General features: G+C 44.7%; 1 protein-coding gene across 1 annotated transcript; it reads left to right on the top strand.

Moving 5' to 3' along the window:
• The first annotated feature begins 204 nt into the window (after nucleotides 1-204).
• On the top strand, nucleotides 205-9,845 carry KIAA1024 (KIAA1024 ortholog). The gene is made up of 3 exons (XM_009276557.2): nucleotides 205-2,550; nucleotides 3,929-4,183; nucleotides 8,413-9,845. Exons 1-3 carry the CDS (start codon nucleotides 253-255, stop codon nucleotides 8,608-8,610), a joined length of 2,751 nt encoding a protein of 916 aa, XP_009274832.1. The 5' UTR covers nucleotides 205-252; the 3' UTR covers nucleotides 8,611-9,845.
• Nucleotides 9,846-14,151: the final 4,306 nt, after the last annotated feature.

Here is a 14,151-nt window from a genome sequence, read left to right as displayed (position 1 = left end):
TGAAATCCTGATTCCATTTACGTATTGATTTCATCGATGCTAAGATCACAGCCTGGAGTTCAGAAACATGAGGATGGGTTATACAAGCAAGCCCTTGACTGCATGGCCAGGGAGTCAGGTCCCATCTGTGGCTGAATTACAAGGTCCTGAATATTATCAGGGGGTGACTTACAGTCTTTTTTGTTTGCTGTTGTGTGTTGCTGTAGAAGTGGAACACAGTTTCCAGGCTAAACAACAAAATACGCTTAAGCCATGGAGTCCAACCAGGAATCCTCGCTCTTCCTGGTGAAGATTTTGGAGGAGCTGGACACAAAGCAGAATACCGTTTCTTACCAGGACCTCTGCAAGTCCCTGTGTGCGAGGTTTGATTTATCCCAGTTGGCCAAGCTCAGAAGCGTGCTGTTTTACACCGCTTGCCTGGATCCTAATTTCCCAGCGACTTTGTTCAAAGACAAAATGAGATGCACTGTAAACAATCAGCAATCAAAGAAAATCATGGTTGCAGCAGATATAGTAACAATATTCAACCTCATACAAATGAATGGGGGAGTGGCCAAGGAGAAACTTCCAGTTGCAAAGCAGAAAGTGAAGAAGAAAGAGTCCTTCGAGTCCTGTAGATCTGACACGGAAATCTGCAATATGGCAGACTGCGTGCCCAACTGTGAGCTGAACGACCAGGATTTTAACCGGGGCTTTCCAGTCAGAAGGTCTTCAAAATGCAGAAAGATGGACTGCAAAGACTGTCAGCAGTTTGTTCCCTCGTCAGAACCCAACTTTTTACTCGGCGTTAATAAGGAGATGAAGGGCCGGGCTGCCTCTCTGGACAGGCTGCAGGCGCTGGCGTCCTACTCCATCGCCACGTCTCCACCGTGCGAGATGCAGAGTACGTACTTCCCCATGAACATTGAAAATGAATCTATTTCAGACCAGGACTCCTTGCCTATAAGTGCAGGCATAAAAGAAACCTTCATTTCAAACGACGAGCCATTTGTGATGCAGTCGTGTGTCCAGAAAAGAAATATATTCAAAGAAGATTTTCATAATCTGATTACAATATCTCCCAACTTAATACCGTCCAACAAAAAGCCAGAAGATGGACACAGGGAGCCTCAGAACAGGAAAGAAAGCTCTAAGCAGGCTTTCTTCAACCACAGCTTTGAAATGCCGTACAGCAGCCAGTACCTGAATCCAGTTTATTCTCCTATACCAGACAAAAGGCGAGTGAAGCATGAAAGTTTAGATGATCTTCAAGCTTCAACGTATTTTGGCCCAACTACTATTCTCGGGCCTCAGGACACCAAGAAGTGGACTGGAAAGCCAACCAAGCAAACTGCCTGGCCAGCTAAAAGCTGGAGTTTAAATACCGAGGAGGTACCTGACTTTGAACGATCATTTTTTAATAGGAAGCAGTCTGAAGAGAAGCTGCGATACCAGAGTTCGAACAACCCATCTCCAAACTTTCCTTCAGCTGACAGGCATCAGTCCTACCTAAACGCGAAGGATCAGCAACCAATTATGCAGGCAAACTACGCTGTGAAACCAAATGGGCATAAACCCAAGGAAATTCCTTCCATTCTAGATGTGGAGAAACACGAGCCAGTCAAAAAGTTTAAGGATAAAAGCATTAATTGTACTTCTGTTCAGATCTTAAGCATTGACAGGACCACAAGTGTTGGGACACAAACAGAGCAGCAAGTTCTGGACCACAAGAAATGCAAGGATTTGTGTGCGGCGGGCCAAGCCAAGTATGGAGAGCGGCACTCTCTTAAGCAGTCGGATGATGACTCTGAAATCGTGAGCGATGACATCAGTGACATTTTCCGCTTTTTGGATGACATGAGTATCAGCGGGTCGACGGGAGTGATGCAGTCTTCGTGCTACAACAGCACCGGTTCCTTGTCTCAGGTGCATAAATCAGACTGTGAGAGCTCACCTGAGCACAACTTGACTAAAATCCCCAACGGGAGTGCCTGTAACAAATTGGATAAAGTGGTCCGGGCAGACATCAGCAACGCAGATGATGAACTGAAAACGAGTGTCTGCAAATTAGTTTTGAGGATTGGCGAAATAGAGAAGAAACTGGAATCTCTCTCAGGTGTCCGAGAAGAAATCTCCCAAGTCCTGGGAAAATTGAGCAAGTTAGATCAAAAAATTCAGCAGCCAGAGAAGGTCAGCGTCCAAATAGATCTCAATTCTTTGACAAGTGAGGCCGCATCAGATGAGAGTAACTCCCCGCAGATATTTCAGTGCCACAATACTCCTCATGGAGGCAAACTAGAGAATAATCCAGAATGGTGCTGTTCAGACGCCAGTGGAAGTAATAGTGAGAGTCTTCGAGTAAAAGCCTTAAAAAAGAGTTTGTTTACTAGGAGGTCATCAAGATCATTAACAGAGGAAAACAGTGCAACTGAATCCAAAATAGCAAGTATTTCAAACTCTCCCCGAGACTGGAGAGCTATTACTTACACCAACCAAGTTGGCATTACGGAAGAGGAGATGAAAGAGAGAGATGGAGGAGAAAATAAGGACTGGCACAGGAAATCTAAAGAGGTAATTTCAACTTTAACTCACATAATAAACACTTAAAAATAATCCAGTTATGAATGTCTTCCGTAGTCATCACAAGCCTCAGGGTATGACAATACTTTGCCCTGCCATATATGCCTGTCTTTATTGTTATCATAATTGAGTAATTTTGAACCTATATGTTCTTGCTTGGCAGCTGCAATATGGTCAAGTTGTTCCTTAGAAGCACTTTGCTTTTTTGAGAAGGGAGGGGGGGTAATGTGGGTGAGATCTTCGGAAGATGATGGTATTCTTCATCATCAGTGGCGATATAAGGAAGCCGGGTAATTAATTTGGTGAAAAGGGCGTGAGGAAAATTGAAATTCTCTAGTGGTTTTTTTAAAAGGGATATTTTGAAATTGCATTGTGACAGCTTTTATCAGAGAAGTATGTGCATATTTAAAAGGCAACCAAATAGATTCATGGATTCAAATCCCTCAAGAAAAGAATCCTTGTACGTGTACCGTGAAATGCAAACTGTAGTTATGTTCTCTATATCTGGCTTTCACGGTCATTTACATGAGTCTTAAACCTCCCGCTGAGGAAATGCAGCATAGCTGTGGTCTTGTTTTGGTCACTCAGAAAAACTCTGCCCATCTCTCCCAACAGCTGCCCACTGCCATCTTCACAGATTGCACAGCTATCGTGGCCGTCCTTGTGCTGGGCTCTGGTTGCTGCTCAGTTGAAACTGTGCATGGCGTGGGCATTTGTTTCTGCTTCATGGATGGTGGAGAGGGTTGGGGGTCCTTAGCATGGGTCATTAGCAGGTTGCAGAAGGGGAAGACGGTTAACCTTAGTAAGCCCAGACCTTGGCTTTTCTGTACATTGATCTGCCCAGGATGAAATGCTGGCTTTGAAGGTCCCTTCCTCACTCCTGCAGTAGACCGTGGCTGACACTGGATTGGTACTGTGGATGGTGCGGTGTTAAGGGGGTGCTACCTGGGGGCTTCCCATGAGACTTCCTCATGTTAAGATTTGATCTGGAAACAGAAATCTGGAAGCCTACATGGGGCTCTTCGCTTTTCCAGATCAGCTAGGCTTTTTTGGATGTCAGGGCCATTTTCAGAATAGCTTTGTAACCTGTAAACAGTACAAAACCTAAATTTCCTCTGTTGAATCAGCTTTGTGTTCATGTTGTGGTGAACAAGGAGTTGTGTCTGTAAAACACCTCTTTGGTCTGGCTGTGAGAAGGGGGTTGGCAAATGGATTAAGGCCATCCAAAACCTTTGTCCTAGCTGGTACTTTTCTTACCATGGCTTAAGCAATATCGTATGGTGAGTCTGAAAGGAATATCTCTGTCCTCTGTGTTTAACCCCCTCATAGTCTTGTTTCTTCTCTCAAATTCTTTTGAACCCTATTGCAGGCAGACAGGCAATATGAAATCCCACAGCCACATAGACTCTCTAAGCAACCAAAAGATGCTTTCTTGATTGAACAAGTCTTTAGTCCTCATCCCTACCCTGCATCACTCAAGTCACACATGAAAAGCAACCCGCTCTACACAGACATGAGGTTGACAGAGCTGGCTGAAGTGAAACGCGCCCAGCCGTCATGGACCATAGAGGAATACACGAGGAATTCGGGGGATAAAGGCAAGATTGCAGCATTGGATCTACAAGTGAGTCCCATTTGTTTAATTTGAATGGCTTGATTGCGAATGGATGTTGCCAGAATATGCATTTAAGAAGGGATTTGGATAGCTCAGGAAGGGGAGCTAGGCAGTGTTGAGCCTCTAATCTTCCTGATCCCTATCCATCCTGGCCAGGGACAAAGAAAAATGTGGATGTTTGATTGCTGAATGGTGATCCTTGACAGGTTGGTGCTCTCAAGCTTATTCTGCAGTGGAGAGGTCTCTGCTAAGCCATCGTGGTGTTAGTAGCTCTAAAGAAGAGTTTAGGGGTAAAGGGATGCAGAGATGAACCGGTCCCTAACTGCAGCAAGGCAGAGTGGTGCAGAAGCTGGCATTGCTGCTTTTTCTTCTATTCTCGTTCTGTCTGAATTGTTCACAGAGAATTTAAGCGTTAGGGCTTTTTCCATTTTGCTAGGAACATGAGACACAAAATACTTGTAGAAGACGCTCAATACCGTGACTGTTTTTGAAACACATCACCGTTGCAGCTTTGAAATGGCCGTTGGAAACCAGAGTCATGTGAAGAGCAGATCAGCTAATGGTCTGTCTCGTTTGCATTTTAGTTCAGCTTGGAAGTGTACAGGCTCTTCTGCAACAGGCAGAGCAGAGCAAGTTACTGGGAGACAAATCCAAATTTTGGATTTAAATTTTCTCAAAATGTGGTGTATTTGAAATCACAGTCCTGATACATAATGGGCTGCCCAGACCCAGGACTGAGTGCCCACGTTGGATACCCTGTCTAGCCTGATAAATACAAGACACCTTCTAGGAAGGAAGATACCTGAGCACAGGTTTAAAGAGGAAGGATGAAGAATGCCATCCAAAATGTGTAAAGACCAAACAAATGTTGCCGTATTTGGTCATGAAACACAGAATGCATCACATAATGAAATCCATACTAATGCACAGATCACTGTGTATCGTTCATATGCATTTATACAGCAGCATGCAGAGCCAGTGGGGGGAATGGTGCTGACCTCAGGCATTTCGGGCTCCTTGCACGTGCGTGCATGCCCCGGAGCAGAGCAAGCTGCCTCAGCTAGCTACAGGCTTGGCAGCAGTTGGGGTACACTGACCTACAGCTCGGGGCTTATCAGCGTCACGCTAACACGGCTCTGTGATCAGCGGTCTGTGCGGTGCAGCCATACTCAAGCAGGGAGCCTGCTTGTCTCCAAAGCTTGTCTGCCGGGGAACGTGGCATGCAAGAGCCTGAGACTTGCGGCTCCACATCAGCTCTTGATGGCTCAGTGCTGAGGTACCTAACCCAGCTCCAAACCCATCAGACTAAGACCTAGTAGAGCATCAGGATCCTGCGAGAAAGACTTGCATAGCCCAAGGAGTACTTCCATGCCTCAGGACCCCGCGTTAGCTGGTTTGGAACTAAAACCATCACCTACACAGTGTTGTAGTGCAACTCCCACGAGCGTTTGTGCAGGAATTTGTGCGCAACAAATTCACCTCCTGGCTCGGCTCATTCAAACTTCCCTATCCTCACCAGCCCTTGCTCCTTGCTGTGGCTAAAGTGCACTTGGAGAGATACCAGGTAGCACAGGGGCCAGGCTGCATCTTGCCTCAGCTGCCTGCTGCTTTTTGGGACTTAAAAAGCATTAGAGGGCTTACTAAATTCCTAATCCTGGCATTGCAGACTGTATGCTAGAGTAGGGATAGGCTGAAAGAAGTTCCTCTGCAGCAGGCGGTCGCAAAGCATCCCTTACCTGCTGCGCGGAGGCAACAAGGGAGGTGGTATTTGGAAGCAGGGCTCCCCTGGGAGAAGTGTTCTCCATCTGCTCCTCGTAAGGCCGTTTTGTTCCCTGTAAGCAGCTCTGCGCGACTGTGAGCAAACCAGAGAAATCAGCTTATTGCCGTCATTTATCTTTAGGATAAAGGTGATAAAACTTTACTGGTTTGATTCTCTCCCTCCAAAAGGACTGTCAGAATTGCATCTACTCCGCAAAGCCCATGTCTAGACTTTATAATAGAGCTTACTGACAAACTTAAAAAATAGACACAGGCTGATGAGTGGTTTTTTTTCCCAGTGATTAAGTTTATTAGAACTGAAAGTAAATACATTATGCTTTAATGAACATTCCTACATCTGGCAATGAAATGGGAAAGGAAGCTGATTAACAGTAATGGGCCTTTTTAATAATGCATCTTCCTTCTGAAGTAGTTAAAAGGTCAATACCACGGCAGAGAAGTCCAAAACTGTAATTTCCTTGCGGCATAGCATGGCTGCCTTTGGGGTTTTTCTACCTTTGTTTATTTAAAATTTCTCCTGGCACTTGAAAAGTCTGCTGGGTTTTCCTTTAAAAAAGACATTGCAAAACGAGTCAGGCCAAAGTTTGTCCCAGGTGTGGGGTCTGTGTGAGATCTCATTGCCTTGCTCTGTGTATGATGATCCACTGGGACGAAACGTTGTCAGGCCATTTTCTGATGCCTTTAGAGATGAGGTTGCTGATTTTTTTTCGGAAGGCTGGAATAGGTCATTCAGAGCCCGAATGGTACAATCTCAGACTCGGCTGACGGTCTCTGTTTCAGCCTACTAGCGCTATCATAGAGATCTCGATTAAATGATCATAAAACCGTTGCTCAATTTTAATTGTTTATTTCTGGGGTAGCTATAAAATCACTTCTTGTAGTAGTTCTGTACACAAAGCAAACACTGCTTTCAGGCAAAGCAAGGTTTCAGCCAGTAGCTCGTGGCCACAAAATCTGAATTAGCCAATTAAAGGCTTACCCAAATCCCTCTCAAGTCAGCTGGAGTTTCTTTGTGTGGAGTCCAATGAGCTTTGGATCAGGTCCATTACGAGCACAGACACGGTGTGTGTTAGGGTATTCTCACTGGAACATTTTTCTGTGCAATCTTTTTCATTTTTTTAAAGAAATGGCCTTTTGGAGCCCCAGACACAGGAGACAGCTTCAAAGAAAAGCTGTCATTTTTCAGAATGTTCTTTCTGCTTTATTCCTTTCTGCTGGTAAGTGCAATATAGTGCCTAGTGTTTGGGTTTCCCCCATTTTACCCCCATTTTCCCTAACAGAAAGGATGAAGAGAAAAAAACAGGCAAGGTGGAAATGCAAAGCTTGAAGAGCTCAAATTCTAAGGAAGAAAAAACTAAAAGATAAAAAAAAAAAAACAAAAAACGTTCAGATGGAGACACTGAGAAAAGTTCCCCAGGTTGCCTTTGATTTTCTGACCAATTCAGATTTCCTTCACTTTCTTTTTTCTTTTCTTTCTTTTTTTTTTGTTTTTTGTTACCTGTGTGGAATGGGAGGGCAAAGTCTTTAATTTCTTAAGCACACTCTTAAAATCACCTCCAACCCAGAGAGACTCAGACTTTGGCGATGAGCAGAGTACTGCCTCCTGTGGAAATACAGATTGTGCCATTGGGGTTAAATGACCTCATCTGTGGAGATGGTCCACAGTAATGTGTGGTACCAAATCATATGCCGGGTGTCCAGTTCCCCTTCTCCTCCTGCCCCTGCAACTGAGACAGCATCATGCATCCAGGTGATTTTCCGAAGATGGAGCTGGAAGGAGAGCTTGGAGCTGAGCATCACTCTGTCCTGGATGATTGCATGGAAACCCAACTAGACCCCCCCCCTCCGCGGGGTGTTCAGCACCTGCTGCCTGCGGTTGTGTATTCCCATGCTGAAACGAAGGGCTGGTGTCCCCAGGCGTTGCCATTCCGGAGGGGGTCTGCAAACTGCCCATCCAGAGGGACTGGGTGCCGGATGGGGCTGGGCAATCGCACCCTGCAAGCAAGTTATGGTAGCAAAATTAGGGTTAGCTTTGTAAAATGTAGTGCATGAGGAGTATACGTTAAGAACCCTTCCCATCAGCTAGGCTTTAATAATTTAAAAAGCAGTAACAGACCGGTAGTTGCTGACATCTCTGCTGTCTAGCAGATTAAAGAGATTTTATTTAAATGCCATCCAAGATGACGAAGTTTCCGGCAAATCAGCGGTACGTGAGGGATTTTGCAGCAGAATTATACTGTTGCAGGAGTTTATTTTTTGCAGTATTTTGTTGCCACTTTCGTCAGCCTTATGGAACCGGGACCAGGAGTCGAAGGGATGTGAGAAGCGGCAATAACCCACTTTATCCTGACAGCAGACCCAGATACGGTTGGGAGGCCTTCAGGCACATCTGCTTTATTTATTTATTTTATTAATGACAGATCCCAGACAATTAACAACTGTTTCCTTTTAATTTTTAGACTCAAGAATCTTTAAATCCAAACAACTTGGAATACTGGATGGAAGACATTTATACTCCTGGCTATGATTCCTTATTAAAACGCAAAGAAGCCGAGTTCAGAAGAGCAAAGGTTTGCAAGATAGCTGCCCTGATAGCAGCGGCAGCTTGTACGGTTATTCTGGTCATTGTAGTTCCCATTTGTACAATGAAATCCTGAACCTGCGGACAGACCCGTGACTCCCAGCCGCGTGTATCTCAGATAGCTCACGCTGTTTCAAACGTCTGATGGCAAAACTGTAAGGAATTTGCTGAGGAAGAATGTTCTGAGGATATCCTGATGGAGAGTGCTGTAAACGTAGGCAGAACACAAGACAACTAGAGAAACATTTTTTTTTTTTGAAAAGTATTATTTTAAATAACAGACTGTGTGGCGGAGTTAATGGGAACTCGGTTCAATTTTTATGCATTTTTAAAAGTGCAATATTTTTTTTTTCCTAAAGAAACAATATAATGTTTTACAGAATCAGAGACTGATGAGAATCCAGGCAAAAGAGGAGGGTTGTCTGAGCTATGTTGCATTTAACGGAGGTATGGGTACGTGGAGGGTGCACTGTATAGAAGGGGATGTTCTATATGCATTACATCAGGGAGCTAGGAAAGTCTTAAAGCTCTCTACAATGTCGAAAACTCTGAATGTATTGTATTTATTTTATAGTATTTATGTATTTCATGATCGTTTGATTGAAAGCAGACTGTGTAGCCATGAACAGAGTTCATTCCTGTGTTCAGATTAAAAAGGGCTCTTTGTATTTGGTCTTGCCCTAAGACCCACTCTATCATCACCTATCTATCATCTATCAGATAAGTGCAATGTGCTGCAGACCAAAAAGGTTATGTTTTAAAGCAATCACAAGAGGTTTTAGTTGCTTCTGTTGAATAACATTTGCATAGAGCTGGCAAACTTGCCTTGCCAAAAGGGTATTCTTTACCTCCGCAGACAGTGAAATTGTCTCAATTTCACTCCTGCCAGCAAGCAAAGCTGGCGAATCAAAGCAACGCTCTGTTGAAGTTCTTGAAAATGTAATCTGAACAGTTACAATTTTTTTCACAAAGTCTTTGTGCCTTTTTTTTAGACTGTAGATTAAATAGAACTGTTTAATTTTGCTATTTTAAGCCCATAACATAAATCACAGCATAATGGGTACTAATGGAGGTTCTTTTCCCGCAAGCCTTCTATACAGTTCAGAGTGCTCCTCAAACAGCAGGGCTGGTGGTTACTGAGCACTTATATTAAGGGCACAGTTCTTCAGCACTAGTGGAAACTTGCTGTTAATGCAATGCATTCGGCACGGAGAGATCTTTTGCTTCCCTCTTGCTAATGTACTTAAGAATGACGGTTGCCTCTACCGGACAGCAAGCGGTCTGTATCCCATGGGAAATGTCCATCTGATGCTTTATCCCAAATGCAAATAGCAGGTTCAAAGGAATTCTCAAGCTATGACAGAAATTACCTGCCATGGTTAGTGAAGGCAAATACCCAGACAGTATTACTCTTCTGTCAAGTATAGATGGAAAAAAAAAAAAAAGTAGGGGAAAAAAAAAGTATTTTCAGGAAATAATGTGATCTTGCTGGTCCTCTAAGGGAAAGGAGATTCTTTTAGTGAATGCTCTTTATGTAGGGTAATTCGGTTTCTTCAGAAGCAGCCTCCCTACGCGATGACACAGCAGCTAGCAAAGCATCGGATGCTCGCTCCTCCGTCTCTCTGGGATGTGCCGCACTCGCTGTTTGTTTCTGGCTGGTTTAAAAAAAGTAGTGAGGAAAGGGTATGTGGGAGGCAAAGGCTTTGTTGTGACTTTAGATGTGTGTCAGTTCTTTCCTGCAGCTGGAGAGCTGTTTATGTGCTGCTTGTGTGCTGTATTTTATTTAGAGATAGGTGATCTCTGGGACCGTTGATCTATCAGAAAAACAAGTGCAAACACAGGGCCGGGTGTCCCATCAGCAAACACAGAACAAGGATAAGCCCCTAGACCAAAATCTGCGCCTGCCTGGCCTGAACCCTGACCCGAATTCTGTAGCTTTGGCCCATTCCTAATACCAAAATTATTTCTCTTTCCTCCCAGATGCTGCAGGATGGAGTCACAGCAGGGAGGGAGCAATTCACACTGTCTATTTTAGGCTGCCTTCGGTTATGGTGTGATTCAGAGCACCTGAGTTTAGGAGCTGCGGATCCGTATGTAGTAAATATAGACAGGTAGAGAAACCTCCGGGGACGATTCGGAGCCGCCAGCAAGATATCTAATATTAGACATGTGAATACGCTCCGGAGGGCATTGCTCTGCGGTTTACCTTATGCACAATTTAGGTTGATTGTATATGTAAAAAAAATCTATTCCTGGTTCCAGATAATGTCAGAAAGCCCTTTTACACCCTTCCTTGGCCTGGCAATAGCAAACACGAGGCACTGTTGGAGAGAGCAGCGTGGCCCTGTGGTGGCACAGTGTCAGTCCCCCGTCTGCCCACGCCAGCGGTGACAAGTCCCTCGGAGGGGCAGGATGGGTGTGGGACGGACACCGGGCGGACCCCCCACCTTTGCCAGCTCCCCCTCCGCTAGCACGGGCCGTCTGGCCCTGCTGTTCCCCAACCCGAAATCAGCAGCGCTTCCTCCGTTGCATCTTAGTAATCTGATTTTAGAAAATACCTGAATATCTAAGTGGAGATGCGAGAAGGGTGCAGGAGATGTTGTTGATTACAACAACAGCGGGCTGGGGCTGTGCTTGCACTGATGTGTTAGAGGAGATGTAAGGACCCCTGTTTTGTCTGTGCAGGGATTTTTTTTTCGTCTGTGCAAGACTCATCCAGCTGGCACCGGATGACTCTTTGCATTAGAGATGCCCAAAATCCTGGGAAGGATTTGGCAGGATACGGTGCCGTGGGTGACGTGGAGCTGGCCCAACCCAAGCACTCAGCATCCCAAGCATCCATGCCGCTGCTAATTTATCGAGGTGCTTTTGCCCATCCTTACTTTGCCCAAGCAGTCAGTGGCACCTGTCTCCATCGGGGCAGTGGTTTCCCTACACGCCAGACCGTGGTTTGTCACGGATCTCCCTCTCGGGGCTTGATTCGGCTCCCGCAACCTCTGGGAGCATCCCCACGGTGCCGGGAGCCCGAGGGGAGCAGGGAAAGCAGAGCACGGCTCCCTGCCTCCCCGCTCCGCAAATACCTCCGGGAGCCGCTGCCTCGCCATCTCCTCCGCTCCCCGGCTGCCTCCGGCAGCTCCTCGGCACCGCTGGGGTGTGCATCCCTAACCGTTCCCAGCGGGTTTTGCATCTGGCACAGAGCTCTTCACTTAAAATAAGTAAGGAGATGGAGTGGTGGGATGCTGCTGCCGGAGGAGAGCAGCCTGGGAAGAAGGGACCCTGCAGTTCTGCACAGAGTATACAAGCTAGGTGAAATCCTGACAATATTAACCTGCAAGAATATTGTGATCAACCTTGTGAACCAGTTGCCAACTAGAATATACTGTATGCTATATGATAGACTTTTGTATTAAAAAAATAAACAAATTAAAGCTATAGGTACATTGTAATCCTTGGTGTGATTGAAAAAAGTGTCCTAGATTGTATTACTTAATTAAAATAATGATGAGCATATTGAACTGTTTTTCGTATTTATGCCTTATAAACTTGATATATTACACATCACAAAATGAAACTGCAAGAATTGTAAAAAAGGTACTCCATTTTGGGGGCAAATCCCATTTGCTTTTCCTAAAACAAGAGTGCTGCTTGAAATGAGCTCAATAAATCATGTGTGCAGCAGAGCAAGAGCAGGATCTGTCCCCAAATGACTTTTTAGGATTTTTTTTTTTTTTAATGGGGCTTTGGTTAATGTACTATGTAATAATTTTATTTTATAAAGTTACTGTACAATCTTGCCTTTTGGTTCATTTAAATATAATACCAAATAAACTTGAAAATTACAGTGTCCTAAGTTTTAATGAAACAGTTATAATAATTTATTACTCCATTGCTTTTCCTCTTTTTTTTTTTTCCTAGGGACATCAAGATAGCCATGGGATGCGAGTGTCTCAGTGTTAGATAACTAAGCAGCCTATCTAGTTCTTGGCAGAATTGCTAATGGATTTCTCACTTGTGAAATAATAAGATGGCAGAAGATAATGAAAAATGAGTTTGTTTGGTTTCTTTTAAAAGCTCCTTTGCATCACACTGTCTGGGCTTCTGGTAGATTAGCTCTTGACACTAATCATAATATTTCATTTTATAGGTTATTTCATGACTGAGTTTTGCCATATCAACTGTTTCAACAAGGTCATGACTAGTATTTTGGTATCTATTTCACTTACATGTTTATGCAGCTACTGTCCCTTTTAAGTCAGTACTATAGATAACAGTTCATAGTCACCTACCAACAGGCAATCGGTTTGCTTAGGATCTCTGTATGAATTTAATTTGCTGCTTTTGACCTGTTAATTGCAAAACCAGGTTGTCTTAACATTCCAGGTGTTGAAACAAAGATAGAGCTGAGCCTACCGCTGAAGGTAATCCAGCATCGGAGGTTGCAAAGGGCAGCCGCAGAAAAGAGGACATGTATAAATAATGAACAATGACATGAAAACATAGTAATGTAAGATCTTGATTTCCTCCTCACTACTGCATAAGCACCTTTAATGCATTGCTTTAGCAATCCTGGTCAGGATGGGGACTGCCGAGTGCTCTCTGCAGGGCCAGGCCACCAGCTCCAGCCTCGGGTGCTCACGTGTCATGACTCAGGCTGCAAACCATCACAGGTCCCCTTGGGAGGCACTGTGATTCACAATTTAGCGTCGGTTTCGGTTTTGGAGATGGTAGCATGGATTTGCATCAATTTCAGGTTTTTCTCTTGTACCCATCAAGTCCAGAAGCTTACAAGTAGGAGTGCCCTCTGGATTTTTACGTTACAGCATGAATCCGGGAGCAGGAACTTTCATAAAAATGCTAAGTGTGACCAGGCTCATGCCAAAAAATCCTAAGCACTCTGGCACAGCATTCCACAGCCAAGAAGCTGGATATGTAGGATGTATAGACCTCATCTGGGTCATCGCTGTGCTGGAAGATGGGCCAGCTGCCAGGTTTCTACAGTAGCTGCTGGATAGAGTCGCTGAGTCCCAAGGTAGAAGAAAGCTCCTACACGCAATGCTGTATCAGTAACCAAGATGCAGCCCCACGATCTCTGTGCTGCTTTGAATGTATCGCTCACAGCAATCAATTGTACTGGTTGAATAAATTCTTTATTTCAGATCTACCTCTGATGAATGGCTCTGCCTGATGCACAAGAGAGTCACAAGCAAAATACTGGATCCCGAGGCCGTATGCTGCCCTCTGAGGTGCTCCTGTGACTCTGTCCCATTGAATCTGCACATGGAAGAACAGAAAGTAGCCAGCAGCCTGCCCGTAGCAGCGTGGTCCTATTGAAAGGAAAGGTCAGTTGTGTTGGTGTGCTCTTTGGGAAAAGGCAAGCACCCGTGGAAGTAATTATGAAGATGAGGTACCTTCTTTCATCTTATTTTCTCTTTGTTGTCTTTTCAGGAAGGAGCACTATAACTTGTAAAGTGCTGCTTTGCTAGTAGTTCTCCAGCAAGCTCGGTCACTTTGGATGACTTCCGAGCCCGTGGACCGCTCGATATCTTGCAGGCTGTTACGTAAATCTACGACGTTCACTTAGAAACTGGAGCAAAATCTTCAAAAAAGGGAGAAGTGG

This window comes from Aptenodytes forsteri, unplaced genomic scaffold (genome assembly GCF_000699145.1).
Source record: "Aptenodytes forsteri isolate BGI_AS27 unplaced genomic scaffold, ASM69914v1 Scaffold1, whole genome shotgun sequence".
Taxonomy (NCBI): domain Eukaryota; kingdom Metazoa; phylum Chordata; class Aves; order Sphenisciformes; family Spheniscidae; genus Aptenodytes; species Aptenodytes forsteri.
This window is presented reverse-complemented; position numbering and strand designations above follow the sequence as displayed.